General features: G+C 38.5%; 1 protein-coding gene across 8 annotated transcripts in view; it reads left to right on the forward strand.

Annotated features, from left to right (window-relative positions):
• The window catches only part of VTI1A (vesicle transport through interaction with t-SNAREs 1A), a 356,990-nt gene that overhangs the window by 196,481 nt on the left and 133,028 nt on the right, over positions 1-27,481 (forward strand). For 5 of the 8 annotated variants that reach the window (XM_036898497.2, XM_036898496.2, XM_057506328.1 and 2 more), the window contains 2 exons: positions 9,720-9,790; positions 10,460-10,521. In XM_036898497.2, coding sequence (XP_036754392.2) covers positions 9,720-9,790; positions 10,460-10,521 — 133 coding nt within the window. Of the gene's footprint in view, positions 1-9,719; positions 9,791-10,459; positions 10,533-10,998; positions 12,751-27,481 lie in introns of those variants that run through there. The other 3 variants (XM_036898499.2, XM_036898500.2, XM_057506329.1) reach the window with 2 other exon arrangements.

The following is a 27,481-nucleotide window of genomic DNA, read 5'->3' on the forward strand; positions in this document are numbered from 1 at the left end:
TGGACGAACAACCCCCATCCTAAGCCCTCCGTAGTGGGGCTGGCAGAAGAAGATTGACGGGGCCCGGGGGCCTCTCGCCCGACCATTTCCATCACCAAACAGGAGCCCAGGGTTACTTTAATAGTAGACGGTTGCCCCATCTCCTTCCTCCTAGATACAGGAGCCACCTTCTCAGTCTTGCGGGAATACCGGGGCCCTACCACGCCTGCCATTACTCCTATAGTCGGGGTAGGAGGTAAACAGATTTTCCCATTAAAACCCCCCTCCCTTTTATGCACAATCCAAGACAATCCCATACCTTTCTCCCATTCCTTCCTGGTTATGCCCCAGTGTCCCATCCCTTTACTAGGACGGGACATCCTTTCTCTCCTCCATGTTTCCATAACTATATCCACTCCCACAGCCCCCAGTACCCCCTTTCTGATGGCCCTCATAGCCGACGACCCCCCCTCTACCCAATGAAAGCTCCAGTTCCGCCCTCATACACCCTGTAAATCCCAAAGTTTCGGACATTACAAGCCCCTCCATGGCTCTATGTCCTCCTGCCTCTATCAAATTACGTGACCCCTCTCAGTATATCTGTCAGGCCCAATACCCCCTAACCACTTCAGCCCTCATAGGCCTCCAACCCATCATTCAAGATCTTTTAAAGAAAAATTACCTCAGACCCACTCACTCCCCGTTTAATACCCCCATATTAGCTGTTAAAAAAACCAACAGATCTTTCTGCCTCATCCAAGACCTTCACCTCATCAACATGGCCATCGTCCCTATCCGTCCCTTAGTCCCAAATCCATACACTCTTTTATTGCAGATCCCTGCCTCAGCCCCCCACTTCTCAGTTCTAGATCTCAAGGACGCATTTTTTTTTCTATCCCTCTGGACCCCTCCTCCCAAGATTTTTTCGCCTTCACCTGGACAGACCCATACACAAGACATTCTGAACAACTCACTTGGACAGTTTTGCCACAAGGCTTCCGAGTCCACCTTATTACAATACATGGACGATCTTCTACTCTGCGGTCCCTCGTGGGAACAGTCTCAACTTGACACTGCCTCCCTACTTAACCTTCTAGCTTCCAGAGGTTACCGGGTATCCCCTGTCAAAGCTCAAATCTTTTCCCCTTCTGTCACTTACCTCGGATTTCTTCTATCTCAACAAAGAAAGTCCATTACCTTAGACAGAAAACGGCTCCTCTCTGACCTGCCCGTTCCCAAAACCAGGACAGAAATCCTTTCCTTTCTAGGCCTGGCTGGGTATTTTAGAGCGTGGATCCCTAACTTCTCCCTGTTGGCAAGACCCCTATATGACCTCAGCAAGGGCCCCCCCCTGAAGAACCATTATCCTCCTCACCCCGACACTCCTTCATTAAGCTCCGTCGAGCCCAGCTCTCCATCCTCTTGATTTGTCGAAGCCCTTCTCGTTATACATTCATGAGAGGTCCAGTCAAGCTCTAGGAGTCCTAAGCCAATATTATGGCCCATCCTTTGCCCCAGTAGCTTATCTTTTCAAGCAATTAGACCCCACAGTTCAGGGATGGGCCCCCTGCCTATGGGCATTAGCCTCTGGACAGCTCTTGCAGAAGGAAGCTCATAAACTGACATTCAGGGCGCCCCTTACCATTCTGTCCCCACATCACCTAAAAGATCTCTTAACCTACAAAAGTTTACAGACTCTCCCTCCCTCCAGACTCCTGACCTTACTGTCCTCTTTCCTCCAAAATCCCGTTCACCCCCTTTGCCATCCATACCCGAATCATGACTTTTTCCTCCTTTACTGCTCCCTCGCTCTCTCTCGCTTTTTTTCCTCATTCCTATTGTCTTCCCCGCCACCCCATCCTCCTTTGTATGGTGATTCAAAGTCAGACAGACTTACACACAGCATCAAACAAAAATTACTGCCCTCATTGCCACATCAGACTGCCCTCTGAAAGGCTGCTCCGAGCCTTTATACCTCCACTTTCCTCCCTCCACCGAAGTGTTCACTAGCAGCTACCTTTATTCTCCCTACCTCTGCTTCCTCTATGACCAAAGACAAGCCTGTTGCAGGCGATGGCCAGACACCTACGGGGATGTCCCTACTGGTCTTGCGCCATTCACTACATGGGTAACTCCCGGTACCCACAGTATTACTCCTCCAACCCATTCTCTTCAATACTAGCAAACCCCTTCCTTACCTGGCTTTGGCCCATTGCAGACCCTATAATAATCATTCTCCTCGCCTGTCTCTTCTTACCTTGTATAGTAAAGTTTATCAAATCCCAAGTCAGTAAAATCTCTAATCAAACTTTCAACCAGCTTTTACTCAGGAACTACCAGCTTTTAGCCACAGAAGATCCCTCACCCTCACATAACCTCCTCACCACACGCTGAGATGGACCCCTCTCTCCACTGGAAACTGTTCCTGGAAACAATGGCCGCAGACGCCTGGCTTCTGGCACCCATATCCTCTTGGCACCATTGGAATCAACAAGTCCTCGACCTATAGTTACAGGGAACCTTCATTGATTTCCAACCTGAAGAAGTCCACATCTACTCGTCCTTACTGTGGGGAGTCCTATCAACCCTTTCCTCCCAGTCCTCAAGCCCTCACTCCCTTCTCCGCCCCCATTCAGCAGGAAGCAGTCAGAGGGAAAGCAACGTCCACAACCCCATAGAGGAGAAAGGGGGGAATGAAGGGCCCCCACCTATAAGATGGCGAAATTCCTGCTTCTCTTCCGGGTCCTCGATTCCCGCCGGTGCCACCTGAACCCCAATCACCCCTTGCCCCCCTAATCCCAGCACCTAGCCAATAGCCACCAGCCCCGTAGAAGTGACACCACAATCACCCCATGCCCCTTCCTATATAACCCAGCACCTTTCCCTAATAAAGCGGAATTCTCCGGTGAATTGCTGCTGTGTGTTGCTCCTTTCCTTTCACTAGGGACACTAAAAAGTGTCTAGTTCAAGACTGTCAATTTACATTTAAGGAAACTGAGGCCCAGGGAAGGGAAGTGTTTTAACTAAATTAAATCCCTATTTATTATTTGTTTTAAGTGAGTATTAAACACAAGGGGACTTTGTAAATCCTTCTAGAGATGGTATTTCTGTATTCCCCGAAACAGTAACTATTAGCCACGTGTGGTTACTGAGCTCTTGAAATGTGACTAGTGCTGCAGAGTACTGAATTTAAAATTTTATTTACTCTTAATTAATTTAGCTGCCCCCATGTGGCAGGTGGGTACCATATTGGACAGAGAAGCCCATAGATTACAATTTTCATTCCTAATCTAACATAGTCTGCCTTGAATAAATTTTATGCTATTTCACATATTAAAAACCAGTCAACAGTATACTTCTATTTACCTACTCTCCATCCTTTGTACTAGAGTTTCCATACATTTAATTCTATATATGTTATTATTTTTACTTTATTTGGATCTATATTCTGTAGATCCAAGTATCCATGTTGTACCATTTCCCTTCAACCTGAAGAATTTCCTTTAACAGTTCATGTAGCTCAGTTTTTCTGGACAATTCTCTCGGTTTTCAATTATCTAAAATTATCTTTATTTCACCTTTATTTTTGAAGGGTATTTTTGATGGATATGGAATACTAAAATGACCTTCTTTTCATCCACAGCAATTTGGGATGTTGTTCCCTTGTTTTCTTGCATTGTTTCTGATGAGAATTCAGCATTCATTCTTATCATTGCTCTCCTGCATGTTGTCTTTTTTTCCCCCATGGCTGCTTTTAAGATTTTTTATTTATCTTTATTTTTCAGTAATTTGACTATGATGTGACTAGGTGTGGTTTTCTTTGTATTTATCTTGCTCATAGCTTATTGAATTTCTTTGTTCTTTAGGTTGACTTTTAAAAATAAAATTTGAAAAGTTTTGGCTATTTTTTCAAATATTTCTTCCATCCTATGTTTGTCCCTGGGAATCTAATTTCACCAAATGTTATTATTGCACAGATTATTGATGCATATTCTTTTCTCCTTTTTTCAAACTTCTTCCCCTGCATCAGTTTAGATCAGTTTTACTAGGTCTTAATGTTCAATGATCCTTTCTTGTATAGTGAACAATATTCTATTTGATCCATCTAGTGAATTAATTCCAGATGCTGTATTTTTTTCATTCTAGAATTTCATTTGGTTCCTTTTTTAGGGTTTCCTTTTCTTTCCTCAAAAAATCATCTCTTCACATTATGTTTACCTTTTCCTTTAAATTCTTTGACACAGTTACAATAGTTTTAAAATCTTTATCTGCTTTCTCTTAATGACTGTCACCTGTTGGTCTGCTTACATAGACTATGTTTTCACTTCATTATTCTTTTTTTTCCACTGCTTTTTTCATATCTTACAATTTGTATAGTATTCTAGATACACTGTAAAATAGAATGGTAGATTCTGAAATATAAACATTTTGAATTTGTTTTTCCTCTGGAAACATTATATCCTATCTTGTATTTGATTAATGAACTGATCACATTCTTCCCAGAATTAAGTTGAACTGGTGTTGAATTGAATCTCTAATTAGATTGGATTCCTGAGATTAGTGCACCCCCAAACTGTGTCTATGATGTTTTTTAAAAACCTTATCTGTGGGTGATCAGGGAGGGGTTGGTCTACAGTTTCCCATATATTTGGTTCATGTTGGGACTAAATTCTGACAGTGTCTCAGATTACAAGCACCACAAGAATATGTGGGAATATGTGATTTCTTTTTACTAACCAGCCCTCCCTCACTGCCTCTTCCTTGGCAAATTGAGAGATTAGAGAATTATCAGGCCACGAAATTGGGATTTGTGTTCAGAGCTCATCTAGGTTCCATTCTGTCCTGTAAGCCTACATTTTCATATGATATTTGATTTCTCTTCATTCCCAAAATGTCTTTCTCTGACAGACCTGTACTCAAACCAGGCACTTGCCCTAGATATGAGCATTGCCACAGCTCTTTGCTCACGTATGGGGCATTTTTTCCTCTCTAGACTCTCTAAGAGTTTCTTTGCATACACTGGACTTCCCCAGAAAAGAATGGTTATTGATTTGTCTGGGTTTTTCTATTTTTTATAACAGTGATCATTTGCATCTGCCCTCATCCTAACTGGAAGCAGAAGTTCCTCACATGTCTTGACTTGTCAAATAATGAAAGATGGTGAAAGAACTGCTTTTTCCATTCCCCCACCTTTCCAGTTGTCAGGAATTCAAAAGACTTTTCATGTCTGAGTAACATTAATACTAAGGATAAACTTACCCACTCAGTGCATGACACCACAATTAGTGTCCAAAAAGGTATGTTAAGTGCCAAAGACTGGCTGACCCAACCACTCTGTGAGGTGCTCCCTCCAAGCAAAGCTGTATGTGACTTCCTTTGCATTCCTAGAATAATAAATTTCTACTTACAATTGACTCAGAAGTTCCTCAGCCGTGTCCAAAATTCAATACTCCAAATTGTTAGGAAGTATCACTTTGTGTTTCATCTTTCTGGTTGTTATTCTGCAAAATACATATGAAAACACATATTTCAAAGTAGGTCTTTTACAATATTTCTGTGCACTCCTGCCATTCACAGAGGTCCCCATTTGCAAACAATAGTTGGATAATTGTGAAAGCTTTTACCTGTTATTAAAATTGCTAATGAAGTTTTTAACTACCAGAAAATAACCTTATCTTCTCTTAGTTCTTTAAAGAAGGCTCAACAGGCCTTCTTCACTTTTTAAAATAATTTGTTGGAAACCACATCCTTAATAAAGTTTGCAAAAAGGAAGTCAAATATACATGTGATGAGGACTGATCATTATTTTATGGGTGCTTGCACTGCTTATAGCCTAATGACTAAAATCTCTTTTTTAATATTTTGATTTTATCAAATGGAGCATTTTCTGGTGAATTATATTTGAAATGCCTTCCCACTCAGCCGTGCATACAATATGATGTGAGCTTCAGTTGGCTCTGCGTTCATATAAAGAATATTTTAAATCTGCTCATCTCCAAAAATACAAGTCCAATAATTTTTTTTTAAAGTTCATTCATGTCAGTCTTGTGATGATGGTTCAGGCAGCATTATTATTTTATGAATGGAGAAAAATGCTGTTTTCAGCAGTACAAACTCCTCAAACTAAGCCTTATGTTTTGTGATGCCGGCCAGTCCTTCAGGAAGTGTCTTGCTAGATTTGTAGTTCCCTGCTTCCTTCCCCATTTCTCTACGGGGTGGGAAAGTGTTGAACGCCTATTGTATATCCTCCCCGCAGCCCAATATATTGAAAAGGAGAGGAAATGTTAACCAATTCTGCAGTGTGTGACCCAATAAAAAAGACCACGGATCAAGGATATGATTCATTCCGTGTAATTGTGAAAACAAAAGTTCACTTTTTAAGTTTGAGTGCTGTGCTCCCGGGATGATTCCCAGGACCCTTGTGGAAAGGATAGAAGAAGTGCAGGAAGGAATTTTTCTTTCCAGGAATTCATTTATCATGCTCACACTGACATGAAGAATTCCAGCATACAGCAACGGTTTTTATTTTCTTTTATGCTTCGCATTGTTTCTTACTCTCAAGATCCTCACAGTCAATAAGTGCAGCATTTATAAAATTTATGATTTTTTGAATTATTTCAATACAGGTTAATTCAGTAGGCTATATCCCCTTCTAAAGGCACTATGAAAGTTTAAAGGCACTCAGTACATCACATCTGCTTTGGCTTAGCCTATGAGCTTCTATTCTTTCTTTATTGATGTTTTTAGTAAGTGCCTATATCTTAAATCATTCAAGAAATGTAAACCTAACAATGTTACTAATTTTTAAATGAGATAATCCCTAAATATCTAATATTGTAACCAAGGATAATCTATTTAAAATAATCCCCTTCTAATTTGTTGTCTTGTTTTGTTTTGATTGAGATAGGGAAACACATTGAGAAAACCATACATAACTTTCTTTGCATGAGATTTTCTTTTTTTTTTCATTCCATTAGTGTGAGCATTTCTAATATGTATGGCTTCAAATTTTCTTATTGGGATATTCAAATTGAAAGTAGCAAGTAAAACCTGAACAGAGAATTCTGTTTCAAACAAATACATGGTGTTCATGTGTTAGGACCAGGTCTATGCACTCTTGCCAATATCTTGTTTCCTGCTAGTGGGGTTAGTACTTCAGACACTGAGATATTTCCCTGAAGGAAAGGAGATTGAGGGAGTGATTTACAAGTCCTGAAAAGGTCTGAGTTCTTTACCTCTTGTTCCATTGATTCCTTCAGTAGCAGATCATAGATCCATTCAGAAGAGATTTTCCCCTAGCAAACCCAATAGAATTGTCAGTCTACTACCTGCATTCCAATGTTGACTTCTCCAGTGTCACACCTAATATGCTTTGAGAGCAGGAATAAATCACAGACTTTTCATACTCCATTTTTCACTTTATTTCATTCTCTCATTGCTTTATTTCTTCCATGAATACTTACTGGAAACATTATGCTGATGACAGACACAGTGGTAATAATCTATTTCCTGTTTGTCTGAGATTCTATATTATGCCATCAATCTTGATAGGAGAAAATATATAGATAGCATTTTGCTGAAGTAATTACAATATTGATTGTGTTCATAGATCTTAGAGATTTTAAGTTAAAAATGAATTAAAATTACTATATTATGTTGACTAAAGGAATTCAATGTAATGGCAATAGCTAATAGTATGACAAAATGAATATTATACAAAAAAATCCAACTCTAGTTATTTCTTCCTTCTCTGTTATTGATATCATCTTCCACTTTTATGATGCCTTTACTGGAAACCACACGTCTATTTTTACCTTAAAGACAAACTGTATGGAGTTAATAAAAAGCCAAGGTCAATATGAAAGGAGATTCTATACTAGGAAGGTACTATACTGGAAAGAATTATGACAGTTTATATAGATATCAAATCCATATTTAAGTATTGTTTATAACTTGGATTTTTTTCTATCATAAAATTTTTTTTTTCTGGTGTGCCATGAAATACAAACTCTAATGTAACATTTGCCCTTTAACTACCAAATCGTCACTATTATCACAGAAGTTTATGAGTGCAAGAGCTTCATCTTGTTTACTGGCCATGTCTCCAGCATCTACACCTGGCACAGAGGGACTCAAAAGATTTTTCATTGAATGCACTGATTTTCATGGGCTATACAATTACATGCATTTGTAGGTACCCTGTAGCTTTCATAACATTTTTACTGAGCTTATTTCATTTGATAGTAACAATTTTGTGAGAAAGGTAGGAGAGATATTTTATCCTATGAATAAAATTGTAGTTCAAGTGGGTTATGGCAGACCTAGGATAGTAGGGGGTCAAAGTCATAACTGTCCATTGTTGTTTAATCAGTCATCATCACTCAATAAATGTTTATATTGTTAGAGGCCAGTCACTGTGCTAAGTATTTTAACTGAATTATCTTATTTAACCTTTGTAACAGCCCTACGATACAGTGCTATTCTTGTTCCCATTTTAGAGATGAAGAAACTAAGGTACAACAAATTTAGGTAACTAGGGCGAGGCCACATATCGAGTGAGTGTCTGCACTGGGATTTAGGCTCAAGCAGTGTGAGTTCACAGCCTAAGCTCTCAATAAGGCCTAACCACTGCTCTACAGTTTTTATGATGCCCTTCTAAAAAGTTGGTGTGCATACATAAGCCAAATAGCTATCATGGTGACTTCTTAATGACCTCATTAAATTATTTCTATTTTATAATAAATGCCTGTTGAATGTTTCTATAAATTTGTAAGCCAGAGATGATTGTTTTTATCAGTTATGGGTAAAGAGACAATGCAAGAGAGAAAACAAAAGAAGAAATGTAAAATAAGTTACTCAAACAGGTTGAGTTGCCAAGATTACAAGAAAGGTAATTGTCATTCTTCTATTATATAATAAGCTGCCTCCCAGGTGATGGACAATGAGCCTGAGAAAGAAATTATTCAAGACAGCTGAGTATTTGTCAGGTCAAGACATCCCCTACAGTGTTGTAAAAGGATCTGCAGTCAGAGGAGAGCTGACCAGTGCCAACCAACTGAGATCATCAGGACAGCGCAAATCCTCACTGGGACTCAGCAGTGTGGCTTTTGAATGAATGTCCTGACCTGCCTGTGCTGCCAGTATAAAGGCTTTGGAAGTTCTGTGTTCAGATTGAGCGATTGAGCTCTCAGCTAACTGTTAAGGAGTGCACCTCACCGACGCCTGCAACTGGGACCACACTGAATGAACTCTTGATCCAAGATAGGAGAAGTCTAGAGACAATTCCAGTACCAATAAGCTGCAGGAGTTGAAAGTATGAAGACTATTTATGTGGGACAAATATACTACAGTCAAAATTGTTCTAGATGGAGTTTCATTTACACATGCAAAACAATGCGGTAATGCAGTAGGGAAGGTAGAGTAGAATCATTCACATTATTTATAACCTGTAAAAACCAAAGGCTGAATTCAGTGATGATACACCCCATAGAAACTCCATAGAAACATCCCTGGATCTGGGCTCTTCATCTTGGCAAATAATATTCTGAAGTGGCCTTGGGCAAGTCATATTACCTCTAATTCATTATTGCCACATAGATCATGTATATAGATTAAATTTTAAGTCACATCTGATATACCTAAGATAAATAGGTAAATTTATAAAGTACTTTTTATACATATATTTTATACATACATATATACTTTGTACATCTTTCCTTACTCAAATTCCCTTTTCACAGAGCAAATTGGCCAGGAGATGTTGGAAAACCTCAGTCATGACAGAGAAAAGATACAGCGAGCACGTGAAAGAGTAAGTAGACTGATACAGTTTCTTCACAAATTCAGAAAATGATGACATAAAATAAAAGGTCTTTGGTACTTGCATAGGCAGTTAACAGATGTAAGTATACATAAAAATGGCCAGAACAAAGGAGGGATAGAGTCTAGGGAGATTTTAAAAAAGTGTGGAATGAACAAAGAATAAACTGACTTTAAATCTCCACCCCTGAATGCCCCCAGGTAGATATTTTACTTAGCTCTACAACTGAAAAGAAGGTCATTGAGGGAGATTTTGGAGTGTCAAGTCTTTCAGAGTGACAGCTATAAAAATAATGATGCCTCATCCTCTCTTAGTTCATTTCTTTTCTGTTTATATTACTAGGACTTTATACATTCATAAATTGGAGATTGATCACCAGATAATATTAAACTTTGTCAGCCTGTGAGGTGTTTACTTTTATATCCAGTTCAAGTATCCAGTTTAAAGCTCCTGGGATTATCTGTTACATCTAATTTTCTAAACCTAAGAATTTTCAGAGATTGTATACATGTCAAAATATATTTTAAGTGTCTCTAAGCACTTTTTATGAATTGGATTTTCTTTCATGAAAGAAAATTATTGCCTGCCAGTGCACTTTAAAAATAATCCATTTGCATGAAGTTTAATTGTTTTATTTTAATGCTGCTTTTTTCCTCCTAGCTTCGAGAAACAGATGCTAACTTGGGGAAAAGCTCCAGGGTTCTGACAGGGATGTTGCGAAGGTAAGAGCAAGGTAGGGACCTATCTTCCTCTTTTCTGTTTTGTTTTTTTTTTTTAACTATATTTTTCATCTAGTTGCAACTGGGCATTTTTCCAGGTATGTGAGCTTCTGCTCTTAGTACCCTGTGTGTCAAGACCCTTTTGAAATGACAGAGCACTGATATTAACTCTTGTTTGGACAGGAACACATATTGAGTAACTTAGATTACAGAGAAGGTTTGAGCTAGGGGGTTACCTCAAGCTATGGAAAAAATTAGGGTTAGACATGAAGTATTTTTCATAGCCTGAGGAAGGCTCCATGGCAGGAGCGCGCTGATTTTACTCTCTATTTTGATAGCCTCCTCCTTATAGAGGGAATGCAGGCCTGCTGGTATCAGAAGCACACTTTGTTTTAGCTTTGCTTTCTGTTGCTTTGTTTTCATTCCTTTTTTAATAGAAGCCTGATTGGGGAAACATTTCAATTTTATGTATACTTAAAGATGATTTTTACAAGTTAGAGGTTATCTGAATAATCTGAATTCACATGTGCAGGCAAACAAATGTTGATGTTTGAGATGTGAAACTAACCTTTGATGGAAAAAATTCAGGTGAGTATGTGAACATAAATGAATGCGTGTAAATGATAGTTCATATTCTGTCTTCTTTGGAAGGGAGTGAGGAAAGTTTGTAGTGTTCTGAAAATTGGAGCTGTGTTTTCCTTACATTTATTCAGCATAGAAGTATTTTGCGTTCAGAATCTACCAAATAAGAGTATCATGTAGCATAGCCTTCAATTTGGAACTGTGGATAGAAATGTGAGGAATGTGGAGAATCTTCTCTAGAACAGCTTAAGTGGAATTTTAAAGAAGAAAATCTTGTTTTCCATTGATACCTCAGAGACAGCTATTTTAAAATAAGTAAGCCTTCTCTGATCATGTATCCCTATGTAATAATTTGCTAAAAGCATGTTTGCTGTGCTAGAGATGGATGACGTAAGAGCCAAACAAATGTATGGCTACTTCGTCTCCAAGGCTGATGTGATTTCTCCATCAGGCCAATCAGGAGCAAGCCTCAAGTTCCCAGGACACTTCCAACCAACACTGACCTAGGTCCATATGCCCTTCCTTTGCCCACATGCACAGTCCCAATTCAGAACCATAAGCCACCAAATTCTCTGATTAAAAATAATATGTAAATGATCCAGAAAAACTCAAAATCCACAGTGATTCAGAGAAATGCTTCAGCGCCTATAGACAATAAAAAAGAAAAAAAGGAAAAACATCTTTTGCTTCGCTGGGAGGGCCCCTGCGATGTGAGCTGTAACGAATATTCTGCATAGTCTCCATTTTGTCAAATCTCATTAAAGCGTCTTTCTGCATTATGTCAATTGAGCTGTCCAGAAATCATTCATCATTTTTAGTGTAAAAAAAAAATCATGCGGTTATTTAAATAATATCATATTAATGTTAAAGTTCAGCTGTCATTTAACGGTATGCTTAATCAGATGTAGCATTTAGGAAAAATAGTTTATTCCAGCTCTACATGGCTTTCAGGTTGGCAGACTCAAATAAGGATTTATGAGTTTCTAAACCAATGTATTTGTGTCCATGTTTCTGCTTGATGTACCTCACCCTTTTGGGCAGGACACTGCAGACAGTTATTGCAGCAAATAAAACATCTCCTCGTATTGTGTTTGAATAAATTTGCAAATCATTCAGAGAGGTTGAAGCACAAACCACTTCTGTTACCTTTGACTGGGCTTTCTGTAGGGAAATCATACTAACGCGGTTGTTTCATAAACTTACAGAAGAAAATTACTCTGCCAACACCTACTTGGGGTTCTCTTTGTAGGCAAAAATCAATCAATCACTGACTCATCTCCATTCGGGATCTGTCTAGAGTTGGAACAGAGATTAAAAGCCCCAGGTGGACATCACCTTGCCGTGTCTGAGCCAAGTCCACCTGTATACATCTGTGGCTATGTTATTTGTAAGATATAACTGGGATCTTGGGATCCACCAAGGTAGCCAGGTACCTTTAATCAATGCTGTAACCTAAGTCTTGCAGAACAAAATGTAGAATGGTGGTTTTGCTTTTGTTTCTAATTCCTGTCCCACAATATATACAATTTATTTGTCCCACATGATATACAGTTTATTTTGGACTTGAGAAAAGGCAAAAACATTTTACCCACGTCTTTACTTCATTATTTTTTATTACTCCCTAGAAAAGCAGTCCCTGGAGAAATGGATCCAGGTTTACAGACCAAAGTCTTTTATTTAATACTCTGAGTTTCCTTCTTCTGTTATAGCCATCCCGTTCACACGGCATTCACTTCCAGCACTGGTGAGGTTTTATTTCAGAGAGAGAAAACACATTCTCTTACCAAAACTGCATAGCTGTAGCGTGTGTCAACAGGTGCTTCTGATTTAAGAAAATTGGTAAAATTGGACTCTGTGCTCATCTGTCACCTTCCAAATGTATGAAAGAAACGAATGTCCTCTGTATGCAATGTAGGTATTTACCTGAATGCAATATAAGCTTATCTATTTTCATATGATAAATTCTGTATGACTGAGAATATTCTGCAATATACCAAACCAAGGAATTATTTTATTTAGAAGGAAGATTGCTGATTATTTTTAATTTTTTAAACTTAGATTGTTTTTAAACTTATAAAATGAACAGAAATTGCATGCCATGGCCCCTCACTTGGGTCACTTTGCTTATATTGATTGGTGTGTTGTGAACACAGGTGAAAACAATGTTCCATCAGTGCCACGGTCTATACGTAAATCTATTTGATTATCTGTAAGACTGACCAAAAGCAGATAGTGAAAGAAAAATGAGTAAATGGCCACTACTATTCAGGCTGTTAAAGCTTCAGTTAACTTCAAGTGAGGTTAAAAAATCTATTTTCTTCCTTTCCTTTCTTTTTCTGCTTATTCGCTTTGTCTATAAAAAATTTGATGTCTTGATTCAGCAAAGCCTTGGGAATCCTCAGATTAAACCAGTTTGATCCTTGCCTTCAAACTGCTTCAGTCTAATAGAGAATATGTGCATATGAAGTGCTGTGGGAATTCATAAAATTATCTAACTCTCAAGGAAGCTAGTGGAGATTCTGCAACCCTGATTAATCCTTTCTGGCCCTTAAAAAGGGTACCCAGAAAACAGGTAGCCCATAGAAAATATATTTAAAAAGTTGTAAAACCAATATGTTTGAAAAAAATTATAGAAATACGAGACAATTTATGGAATCCTCACAGAAACAAGGAACTAAGGTATGCAGAAAATATTGGCATACCTAGTTTAGTGAGATTGTGACTGATTCAACACAAATAAATAAATAAATAAATCTTCATGTAACTACACTATATTACCAAAAGAAAGAAAACAAAGGAGGAAATTGGGCCATTCAAAAATATAATAGTGAAACTTGACATCAGGATACAGATAGAGCTGATTTCCTGGAAAGTAATTTTTCTTCTGTCTTGACATAAGATAGAGAGCTACCTAGGGACAGACTGTTCATTTCCTGACTGTAGACAGAGTTTTAAATAAAGCAGTATTCAGATAATAATGAAAATGGTCATGAAACAAATCACCTTTCATGTGGTGACTGGGGCCAAAGAAATGGATTTTTCATTGACTTTCACAAAATTTAATTCTTATAATTAGTTGTCTTGAAGTACGACAAGTAGCACCAAGAGGCTTAAATCTTGCTTTTCATACATTTGCATCCATGTGTGTGTTGTGTATGTATGCGTGTGTTTTCATATACAGTTGACTAGGTAGTCTTGTCAGATCAAATAGATCAGCAAAAATGAAAACAGAAGTTTTCAAGATTTTCAGTCTTAAAACAAAGGACTTCATGATTCCATTTCTTTACCTGTGAAGAGTGAATCATTTATCAGTAATAGTACATTTGTTTCTAAAAACTATGAAGGATCTCTCAAGAATGTAACAAAGCTATAATTTGAGATCTCCACTTAAGAACATAACAAAGCTATAGTTTGAGATCTCCACTGACATAAATTTGGAGGCCATGTTATAAATCTATGTTGGCTCACTGATTGCATGTATACACTAGTGAAAGGCTTACAAAAAGAAATGGCATATGTAATATTTTTTTAAAAAACAACTTTCTCTGATTGATTCCTTTAATGTCATATAATCTCCGCTTTCCTGCACACTACCTATATTTGCCCCTACTATTTACACACACACGCACACGCGCATGTACACACACACACAATCAGTATATCTCCTTCAAACAGTGAGTTCTCTTCATCCTTCCAGCATGTATGCAGTAACCTCTTGAAGGATGTAGCTTTTGAGAGGTCTTTTACAACTAATCTATAATATAAACAAAGTGGAGAGTATTTAAATGCATTTCATCTAGCTAGCACTATTCAGACATGACTATTTAAAACATGTACTATTGTTAAAACTACTTCTGAGTCAATCTGGGGAGTAACTGCCACCTATAATTGCTATCACATTTACCTTTTAAGCATGGTTTGTTGTTTTGGTAGAATGACAGGTAAGGCATCTGAAAAACTTAAGTGTACTGTGAAAATGAATCCTACCGGTAACTGTACCAGAAAATACCAATGCAAGCTCTATATGCAACAGAAATATAATTTTTTAAATAAACAGATTTATTCTTAAGGAAATATGCCCTGACTAGATGTTCTTTAATCTTCTTTAAAAATTCATTTTGCCCAGGAAACACTTTGTTATGTTTTAATTGTTCTTATCACAATGTCTGAAAATTCAACAGTTTTTGAGACTGGTGAGAAAAATGTCCTTGAGAATTTACTCTCAATTTTTATGTACTGAAAAATGTATCTTATTTGCAATACCTTATGTTTATATTTTCATTTTTCTCTGTCTTTGCTTTTCTCTGTTTATTTCCTTCCTCTTTCTTAGCCTGTTTTTGCTGTTAATGGACGTGGGCCCTGACCTGAAATTAGTATAACAAAATTTTAACCTCTAAGATACTCTTTAGTTACAAATCCAGTGCTCATTCTTTCAGAATAAGATGATTGAATTTGCTGCAGATTCTTTAGACTTAACAGATATAGGGTTGAGCTTAGAATAATGCTATAAATAGAGTTTTCCTTTTTTTAAACCTTGGTCCTTTTTGTGTGAGTAAATTTATTATTATGCACTTGACTCATTGCCTTCGTCCTATGACCTCTTCAAGGTTAACATGGGTAATGTTTTCACCAAACTAAAGCACAGCTTTGGAATTCTTTATGTAAGTTTCTCTTTGATAACGTTCTTATAGCTTTAAACATAGAATTCTGGTCCTGAGTCAGATGTCTGAATGCAGCATCTAAAGCTGTCTGTGATAATTCTGCCAGCTGCCCTAAGCATGTCTGAACTTAACTATACTTTACACACATTATCTGACTTAATCCTTAAGAACCCTGTGCTGGAAGCATCATATCCCCATTTTACAGATGAGAATAACTATGCTTTATGAAGTAAACTATCAGTAGTAGCATATGTAGTAAGTATAAAATTAAGATATGAACTTAGCTCACTCTTTGGAATGCCCTACACAGAAGGTTCTCAGAGCCAGTTTTCACTATGTAGTGGTGAAATAAGAAAAGTAATAACAAACTGGTGAATTTTCACTATCCAAATCGTGTTATATGCTGTGATACAATTCCATTTCTTCTGTAACATAATTGTGGCTGTAACCAGTTTCCTTAGAAAGTCCATTATAACAGCAAACAGAAAAACAAATCCTTGGAAGTATTAACCATTGGCAATCATATGGTAATCTTCCCACCTTCTCCCTTTCTCCCACATCTTAATGGTGTGGGAAATTCAGAATTTTAAGATCCATTATTCTACACAGAAACACTGCTACATGTATACTCATGACACCTCCTAGGTATCATGCATTGTTCTAGGCACTTACTGTATACATTGTCTTACTTCATCTTCATGAACTCTGCAAGGCAGGATTAAGTACTCCCGTTTTAAGAAATAAGGAACTATTGTTACATGTAACCCAGTTGTACAGAAAGCAGTCTGCCTCCAGAGTTTGTGTTTTCTAGTGCCTTCCAGATAGTCAGACAACCATTCTGGGTGGGCAAATGATTATTCCTGAAGCCCTGAACAAACCCTACCAGATCCCACTCCTTAGGACAGGCTGAAAGTTCTCCGTCTGGCCTGTGTAGGCAAGGAAACTGCTGTATACCAGTGGCATTCAAGAGAGTTTATGTTTAAGGAATCCTTTAGAACTGTTTTACTTTTGAACAGAGACTGTGTGGTATTAACTAGAATCAGCAATAATGTGCAGGGCTAATTCCCATACCTCCAGTGTTTGACACATATCTTTGTTGGGAAATTTTATTTCTATATCTTACCTGTGTCACCTGGAGCCTTATCTTTACTGGAGAAAACAGCCCTGGTTTTCTTGAATTATTCACGATGAAATTTCTGTGTATGCGTCAAAGGCATATGCTTTAGTGGATAAGAGGTAGACGGCAGCCACACTGGATCTTCCATTTTACAGCTATTAACATTTGACAAGAATCTCACTCTCTGTACCTCAGTTTCCCTGTCTGTAAAATAGAGGTGACAGTCATCCCCAGCTCATAAATTCTTCGGAAGGTAAAATGAGTTAATACATGTAAAGTATACAGAGCAGTGCCTGGAACATAATAAAATTTCAGTAAATGTTAAAATGCTGATTATTAGCATCTTCATTGCTTAGAAAAAAAAAGGAAAAGCCTGGGAGCAAAGACTAAAAGCAAAATGTTAATCGTTACTTTAGGTTCATGAATTTTAAACGGATCATTTTAGATTTTCTTTTTTCCACTCCCAGATTTCCCAAGTCATTTTTATAAAATTAAAAGCTTAACTATAAAAATAAAATCCCATCGTTCTTTCTATGTCCCTGTTCCTGTGCGGGAGCCAGCAGTCTCCCTCCCACTTCCCGACCCTCCCTCCACAGCTGGTTGTATGGCCCCAGGGCACGCAGAGCACTGCTTGGAGCAGAGGTCCTGCGGCTCAATGCCTGCCTCCCATTCGGACAGTTTAGGGAGGGGAGCCTCCTCTTCGGTGTCGATGCCTCTTCTTCCCCTCTGATGTCCTCCTAAATATTACTCACTAATTCGTCTCCCAAAGTGCAAAACCAGTACTGTTTCTTCCCTGCTTAGAAACCTCCTGTGGTTCTGCACCGCCTGCTGACACATGTCCCCCTTGGTCTCCTCTCCAGGGCCCTCCAGGGAACAAACAGTCCAGCCTTGTTTGCTGCCACCCCCTTTGGAGAAAACCCTATGTCCCCAAAGCTAGCCGTAACTCTTCACCAATTCTGTACCTGTGCTCTTTCTGTTACTTCTCCCTGGAATATCCTCCTTTTCCTACCTCTTGCACTCAGGAATCTTCTGGATGAAGTGACAGAAGCCCAGGTCAAACTGTATACACAAAAAGAGGAAAGATACTGCCACATGTAACTAAATAGTTCAAGGTCAGGCGCAACTTGGAACACAGTGGAATCTACGGGTTCTCACAGTGTGCTCGGCCCTGGGTCTTGCTCTTCCCATCTCTCAGCTCCCTTGTGTGTCGGCTGCATCCTTTGTCAAGGGGTCTCCTCGTGGAGACAAAGCTTTTGCTATCCCTCGCAGTGACACCTATTGAACACAGCAATTTTTTTCTTCTCACAATTTCAATGAAAGTAATAGTAGGTGTCTTATCGGTTCTGGTTGACTCTGGTTAGGTAAAACTCCCATTTACCTATGATATGTTTTAGAGCTGGGATCACACATGGGCTAGACACTAGGACTGAGAATAGACAAAGCATAGTTCCCTCAGGAAAGCCCAGGAGCTTTTACTAGAAAGGAAATAGGAGCTGGATGGGCGAATACAACAGGTATTATCTTCAGAATGTTCCAGGTTAACTTTTATCTGTACTTTAGATTCAGCTGGAATACCACTGTGTTCGTCAGCCCTTTGTCAGTCTCCCAGCCAGAAACAATCTGTGTTTGCTCTGATCCTTCTCAGTAATTTGTACTTCTTACAAGGTGCTAATGTCAACTGCTTTGCATTGTGTATATTGCAGTTATTAGTAACTACGTCTTAATTTCCTTCTAGACCTTTTTATCCCCTACCTCTTGCTCCAAAGCATTTTATACAGCTCCCCACGGAATTGTGTAACCAGCTGAAATAAATAGGGGAGGAAATCCGATTGAAAGAGAATTAAAACAAACCAGGAATCACTGTAGTGGTTTAAAAGTCCAAAGTGTGAACTTTCAACAAACTTCTGCACAGATACCCAGATAGGTTGAAAGTGTCCTACCTGAAAGTAAAGCAGGAAACATGTGTTTTATACAGTGAAAATAACCTTCAGTTGAGGTCAAGTATAGCCTGTCTTGCCACAGAGTCAGGCCCTTGATTAATGGGAGATGGTGACGTTCTCATGCCACATCCCTGCCCTGAATGGAATGAGGAGTTTCTGTTTGACCATTTCTCTTCAGGGCCTGCAGGTCTGGATTGTAAACTGCTTGCAGTCAGGAACCTCATCGCATTTAGCACAGGGCCATGTTACTCTGGCATGGGCCTGATCAATGAATAATCTTTGGAAGAATGGCTGAGGGTAGTTTCAAAGTTGCTTTCTAGCTTCACATGGCTATAATTTTAGCTGAAACCCTGCAGGTTTTTATCTGTTGCACTTTGGCTACAATGTAAATATGTTCATTCAAAGATAAAATAAGTAACTTCACAATAACAGAATATATTTGTCCATTATTTATCGCAAATAGAAAAGCATCTTATATTTTTCTCAGTTGTGAGCCATGATTTGACCTAATTCTTGAATTACCTTTCTTTTATGATTTTTCCTTTCTTCCCGAGGATACGTGCCATTCTTTAACGCAACATAGAATATGAAGGGTGCACTTTACCTTCACCATCAATGCATTCTTTGAAAGCAGCCTTGAGCTGTTAACTGGAAGCAAGGAGCCCCAGGCCTGCCTTATAAACAAGTAATGGAGCCCTCTGCCCCCCTTGTAAATGGTTATTTATTAACATATACCATCACCAAACACCATTTTACAATTCCAGGCCCCCACACCATGACACCACTGTTTGTCCATTGTAAGTTGAGGGAGGCCTTTGGCCATCTGTTTCATTCCATGCCAGAGGCAGGGAACAATATCTGAACTTTATAAAGCAAGTGTCAGGACTTCTGCCTTCACAAACCTCCCCCCTCGCTGCCGCCGCGGCCTCAACCGCCACCAACACCACCATATTTTTTTGTTTGAACGCGCACATTGTAAATTAGTGTATTCACACATCAATTTTAAAAGGCTGGCTGTGTTATAAGACAGGACAAAGCGAGCTCAGTCACAGCTCATGCACAGCGCAGGTGGTCGCGCTAGCTGCTACCCAGATCAGAAGTCCAGCAACTGTGAATCTCCTTTTGGAAGTGTAGTTAGGGAGACAAGGCAAGGTTTATCTGCACAAACAAGAACGGGTTATAGATAGACATCACGGATGCAGGAGGACAAAAAGGGGCTTCATAATCTTGCAGGATAAGAAAACCTTCTAATGCTGACAATTCTGAGTTCATCTCTGAAATATGAAGCTTTTTTTTTGGTAAAATTAGTTTTTTATTGTGTGGTGATTGATAATTATTATTTATGCCTTGGTGCTGTTCCTAAAGTAGCTAAGAATTTTTTTAAGCAACCTTTGGGGCAGGAAATGGCTCCTCTTCATGGTTGTATTTTATTTTTCGGCAGCATTTAAGGACAGACTCCTATTTATACCACACAAGCAGTTTTGTCTGCTGTAAACAAAGTAAGTGGCAGGGAATTGTGCTTTCCCAGAAATGTTTTCCAGGGAAGCCATAATAAGAAACAACTGTGTACATCTTGAGAGTTTGTCATCTAGGTATTAAGAAAGGATTCTTTGCTTTTATGGAAAAAAATACTGTTGGTAGAGAAATATATTCAATATCCAAAAGTAAATTAAAATATTTCCTAAACTGCCAAAGTTGGCCACCTTGCTAGTGTTAATTGAGGTGTTTTCAAATTTTATTTTAAATTGCCTCTAACATTTTTTGGACTAAGCTGAAATAATGGGAGGTATAATCTTTTTTTAAATCTCAATACCCTCTTTTAAAAGCTAGTCAATTCTTTTGCAAAGGTATGTGAAGAACTTTGGAATTAAAGTATAAGTATCAATGGGAAAAATGCCAGAAAGATAAATTTTACATTTTAAAAAAGAGGGTTGAAGTGATTTGGAATTAAGAAAGAACAGGTCCCTAGTTTTCTGAACTGTATAGTTTACCCAGTGAAAAACTCCCAGCTTTTTAGTTTTCCAAGTCAGTTAAAGGTGTCTGAATTAGGTCCCCATGTTCTTTCGTGAAATCCCACTCTCTTTCTCAAGCTGTAGAACAAAACCACAGGCATTTTCTGGAAAATTTGTGTATGTGTGTATATGTATCTTTCCGAGATTTTTCCATAAAATTTTCAAGAGTCCACAACCAACTCCAACAAAGTGGAGAAATGAGACATTGTTATAGAACTGTTCAATTTCCCAGCAAAATACCACTTAATTGCTTATCTATTCTGGCTTATTTGAAATATGTTGGCCTAAAAGAAACCCTTACTTTGATGTTTCCACAAAGTTTAACATGAACCTTTGTAGGGATATCTTCCTTGGGAAATCCGATAATTTATCAGAAATAAGTCCTTAAAGATAATCATAGTAATTAAAATCTATATAGGGTCTTATGATTTGTAAAGCCAGTTCATGCACATTATTTCATTTAATGTGAGCCCCATGAGAACTCTGTGCATTGGTATTATCAGCATTATCCTGATGTTACAGATCATTGAGACCTACAGAAGGTGAGTCTTGCCCAAGGTCATTCCACCCAGATAGGGCAGAACGTGGACCAAATCTCTGGTTTCAGCCGCAGAAACCATGTTCTTAGCAGCATCTTAGCAGCAATGGTGGCATCTTCTTCAAAATCAAATGTTTAATGATTTACTGTGTGAAAACGAGTATGTTAAGCATCTGACAGTCAACAAACTCAGAGCTCTACTTCCCAGGTAGCTCAGTATCTTCAGGCAATAATACATAGTAACTTGTGCTACCTGGTAAGTGAGAGGTAAATGCAATTGGCTGTGGCAGGAAGAAGAAATCCCTGGAGCCTGTGGTCAGGTAAGATTATAGAGGAGATGGCAGGTGTACAGACCCACAAGTTACTGCCCGATTCTTAACTCACACATGCATCTGCAGCTTTCCTTTCTGTGCTTCACGGTAATAACTCCCAGCAGCAGAAAGTGAATGGGTCGGGGTGAGGGTGGTTAGAGAGGTCTGTTTAGCCAAACTGTGTTGTTGGTACATAGAAAGTTAAACAACTTGTAAATGCATCTGCTCATAAAGTGAATGTGATTCAAAGATATATCAAGAAATTTGTTTTCAAAGTCTTGAAATCACTTAATTACAATTATAAACAATTATGAAAAACCTTTCCCCACGTGGTACCCCAATTTTAGAAAGATACTGAGAATTTTCATGCATCTGACTAAAATGACATATTTTTTTTAATTTTTTGACTTTTGAAATTATACTGCATGTTGACTGTACATACTATACATATGATTTGTGAATAGAGGCAAAGAATATTGACAGAGTACATGGATTATTTTTTGTGGCATATTAATTATTTGATAAGCATGTCACTTTAAAACACTGAATTTTTTCATATCTTCCAATTAAACCTTTCTCATCAAATGGGCCTATAGAAATTTAGTTAGTAGAATATTTGCCCAGCCAATAAAGAAAACCATTTATTTTCTATTCTGTATACATGATCTAAATCCATAGCCTTTTAGGTCTTTTAATCTGTTTGTTCAAGGCCAGGCTAGGCTATTTATATGGATAATTTTTAAAGCTTCTGTATAAAGAAAAAAAGGACATTTTATTTATTCACTGAGGTTTTTATGTGCCTTGAAATTGCATAGATAAAGTATTTTCAAGCTCATGGATCTACAGGAGATAAAAGGTCTCTTGTTTTATAAGGCTTTTTGTAAGCTTTTCAGATGTACAGTTTTCTCATAGCTAGAATTCTTTAAATAAAACATCATTTCACTATTATAATTGGAGTTTGATGTGGGCATCTTTTCCTTTCCCTGAATTACATGTTAAATTATGCACTTAACATCATTTTTACTACATTTTACCTTCTGGATTTTAATAAGTTCTCTTGTTGGAAAAATTAATTTACCAGCCCTCATTTTTAGTATTGGGCAACTATTTAATATGACTAGGAGTGGAACACGCACAAATCAGATTTAAGAGACAAAGAATGAAAGGTGGGACTTGGTTTTGCAACATATTGGTTATCAAGATGAAAAATTACTTACATCCCCCTCCTTTGCTAAGAAGCTTTGCTAAGCCTGGTAGGCTGTGAAAAGGGGAAAAGGAGAGGCATTTCTGAATTCCAGAGCAACTGGACTGAGACCAGATTCCAGTGAACATTAGCTGCTGTTAGCATTGCTGTGTCAAGGCCAAGCGACAGCTTTCCCGGGCTGGAGCCTTCCCAAGCTATCATGGCCATCAGACAGGTGGGGAATAAATATTGTAGAATGGTGGGACATTTGAAGAGCAGGCTCCTGATCCCCAGGACTCAATTTGGACAGGCTTCAGTTGGAGCACACAGGTGTTCCTGGGAGGAACTCTCCTCAGGTGGCCAGGGGGGTGCCATTCTTTCACATACATAAGAAGTGCTCCTTTCCTCTGCCTGCAGGAAAATTAGAATTAACGACAGCTTTTTCTTTTGAAATGGAAAAAGAGAAATAAAAACATGGCACCAGGTTTTGGCTCCAATTGGATTTCCGTGGAGCATGTACTCTGTGATGAACCATGAAAATTCTTGAAGCAAAGCATGTGTGTAGTTTTCAGCGTTGGAGATGCCGTAAACACTAAATGAATGCAAGGAATCTTTTACCAAAGGCTGCACCTGTAAAACGCCTTTCCTCCTATTCATTTGTTCATTCAGCAAACATTTTGTGAGTAGTTGTGATTTTCTAAACACTAAGCTCAGTGCTGGGGATAGAGTGCAAGAGAGAAAAAGGCCCTGCCCTCAGAGGGCTTAGCGTAAGTCACAGTGATAGTAATCGGTTGGAACATGTAAATGAACCTGACCAGTCTTTGAGTAACTGGGTGGGAAGTAGTTGCTGCATCAGAGGAGTTTCTTTCTCTGTAGTGCCACCACCACATTGAGGATGGACTAACATGCTTGTCAGAGGCATTCTTTAAATCCTGTTTTGCTGTAAAGCATAGAAGAGTAATATTAAAAGAAATTTTCAGAAGAAAAAAAATAGTTTTTGATCCCTTTACCCTGAAACTAGCTATCGTTTGATATAAGTATTTCCTTCCAATCTTTTGGTCATGACCAATGCATAATGGTGTATATTGCTTTCCTCACTTAATTTTATATCTTAAATATAAGTTTCCACATAGTCTTCATAACTGTATTTCTCCTAGTAAAAATAAAATTTTCCAATAGTGAACATTTTTTAAACTTCTTATTTTGTAGAAAAAAAAAAGTACCAAGAAATGGAGAAAGTCATTCATAATCCACATTACACTAGGGAAAGATAGGAACTGTTAAGGACTTGGTGTATCTCATTCTGGTCTTTTCCTATGCATTTTTCTGTGTATTTTATTTACATAATTGAGGTCATTACAACATGCACAATTTTATATTCTGTCACTATTTGTATTAAGATTATATTAAAAACATTTCCCATGCCATTAAAAACCCTTTGTAATTCTTATTTACAGTGGTTGTATAGTATATTTTCTCATAGGAATACATTCTTTAAGTTAAACATTTAGGTTTTTCTAGCTTATTGCTGCACATTGATGCAATGTGTCTTCATTCATAGATTATATTACTTTCTTTGGGGGCATCCTTAATGACAATAAGTATTCATCTCATTTGTGACTTCCCCATTTTGTTCTTAACTTTCTAATCTTTTATCTTCAAGTAACTTTCAAGATAAGTATATGCTTTGGATGTATTCTGATCCTCGTGTATGTAGGAACTGCTGCCAATCGCATATGTGTGATACACATGTGTATGTATATGTTGTGTTGGTATTACATGTTTAGATCATACCCTTAGGAATCTATAGATACTGAGCTATTGTCTCTGGCATTCAGTGTCTCAGATCAGCAGAAGGGTAGACCAATTTATAGTAGTGACATGTTTGTAGGTTTTGTTTTGGTGGTTTGGTTTTATAAATCTTTGCAATTGAACAGTCTATCCAGAATGTGTCCACATTTGAGCCTCATTCATTCTTTTTGTTTGGATCACCTGAACTTTAAATCCCGAAATACAAGTTTTCCCTTTAGCCTTCAGGAGGATTTTCCTTAATCATGCCTTGGATTATTGCTTTTGTTCCAAAGTTTCCGGATTCAGGAATATCTCTGATTCTTACATGAAATTCCTTTTATGTCCCCAATATTTGACCTTTTTTAAATCACTTTTTCTCTACTTTTCCTTCTCATTTTAAGTTGTCTCTGACATCACCGATCCCACTTCTTGCAGCATCATTTCTACTCTTCATTGCTAACTGTGGGAATGTTAATTCTGCTTCCTGGTTCCCCGAAACATTTTCTTTCTCTCACCCACCACTTCATTGTTTACTCTTTTAACCTTTTTGAATCTCACAGGATCTTACTTATTAATTTTCTGCCCAGCACTTTATAAAGGCTCTACCCTCTCCCTCTTATTACTGAGAATGCCAAACAATTTTCAAAACCACTTTTTGGTTTCTTTCACACATAATTTTCAGGATCACATTCCTCCTCTTCTCTGACTCTTTAAAGTAATTTCCTTTCCCTTGCTCTATAGGATCTTTTTCCCATCATCCTCATGTTCTCAGTTTTTGTTTGGCTTGGTTACTTCTTAAAACTTCTTGGATCTGCAAATGGCTGGCAACTTTGTGTGTTCAACTCTGTATAGAGATAGTCCTTTGTCCCCAGACTGTCTTTAAGGAAATGAAACAGGCCTTCTTCCTTCCCTCTCTTCTTGACTCTGGCATGAAAGATGTCCAACCCTTGGATGCATGACTGTCATCCCCTTCACATCTTCACCCACCACCACAGTTCACAGACACACTACTTATGAAGACCACACTTCCCAGGAGTCAGTGCCTTACACCACACCTTGCCTAGTGATATCCAGTATGAATTATTGTTTTCCTGAGAACTCTAGTTTCTTATTGGCTGTAGAAAAGAAACATGATGAAGAGAAGAATGAATACAGTCCAAACACCTCCTCAGTTGCAGCATGCACTCAGAAACGAGACAGCTTCTCAGTTTCTACTTGTTACAGAACCTGCATTTTTATCTAGGAGAGACTGTGGGTGGTGAGCTACTGCGTACATTTTTCGGCCCAATTCATTTTTTTGTACTAGTAAAAAATCCTCCCAGGCTCTGGTAATTTTGCCATGTCAGATTTGGGGTTGTAATTATCAACATGTTTTATTTTTTCATTCCAGTTTAATGGACACTTTGATAGATGCAGCATCAGGAGTCATCAGCCAGGCACCATTTGAAACTGGAACCCGGGAGTGATCTTTAAAATTGCCCTCGACAAGGGGACCACACAAACCATTTCTGTAGCTTACCCCTTGGGCCTGTATGCCTGGGTGGTCTTATTTTAACTGTTGGTATTTAATTATTGATGATTTACTGACACAAGGTATGGAAGACTTAGGGAAAATGAAATCCCACTTGCCAGTTTCTTTAGATGAATCTTCTTTGAGGTTTAAGTGTCCCTCTCAGTAATATAGCAAGGCAAGACTTAGGGGGTCATTCCACGTACTGTCTGCGAAAGTCACTGTGGCATCTCTATCCATGGTGGAGTCCTGCTGATGTCTCTGGAGGATGGGGCCTGTCTGCCTGTCTGCTTCATATCATGACCGCTTCATATAAGCCTGCCTACTGTCAGCCTAGCATCCTCACACATTTGAATATCACGCATGCCCCATCCCTGTCCCTCCTAGGAAAAAGTCTCATTTCCAACAATAAAAATGACTTACCTGCTAGAATGATTTCCCCTATTAATGCTTCTATCCTGGGAAACATTTGTTAGGAAAATGGCAATTCACTCCACAAATATTGAAAGGAACTTTGTTGGGTACATAGGGATGAAGGACGGCTCTTGCCTTCAGAAAACTCACACCCTCATCAGACAGATAAGGAGTGCAGAAGAAGGGCTAACTCAAGCTGGACGGTGCTGCGCAACCTCAGGGCCAGCTGGAGTCCGGGGGTCGTCACCAGCCTGGCTAATCAGGAAGAGTTTAGGGATTCCAGGCTAGCAAACAGCATGAACAGGGAGGTAGCATCTTACAAGGCAGGCTTGGCAGGTTCGGATTAGCAACTTATTGTCAGCTTTGTGGTTTTCGCTTTCCATTTTCTGATGTTTCCATTTCAACAGGCGAGTGTGGGTCCCATCCCCTGTTTGCCGTTGTGCGTAACTGTCAGCTGCTTCCCACCTTTCCCTTCTACCAAGGAAATAAAAGCTCGGCACTCATAGTGGCCTGAAAAATTGAAGGTCCACTTTTTCTCACCATCGTTATTCCTTATTGAGCACCTACTATGTGCTCCAGGCAGAATGAACCTTATTAAAAGGCCAAGTTCTTTCATAGTTTTCGTGGATGAAACCGATTGGTCAGCTTATTTTCAACACTTCTTATTTGCTTTTGAACATCCCTGGTTTCAGTGTTGTCCTAAAGATTCTGAAAGTTATTATAAGTATAGGTTGTTATGTGTATAGACAATATAGACCTTCACCAAAAGGTGGGATTTTTCTTTAGGGGCACCATGCCATCAAAAATACCGTCCTGAGCCACTGCCCAATAGTCCTCCCTTTAGAGCTTATTCTCGATCATTAGGCTTTGCTGTCTCCACAGATGCTGTGTGGACACCCCCGCA

This window comes from Manis pentadactyla, chromosome 8 (genome assembly GCF_030020395.1).
Source record: "Manis pentadactyla isolate mManPen7 chromosome 8, mManPen7.hap1, whole genome shotgun sequence".
Lineage (NCBI taxonomy): Eukaryota > Metazoa > Chordata > Mammalia > Pholidota > Manidae > Manis > Manis pentadactyla.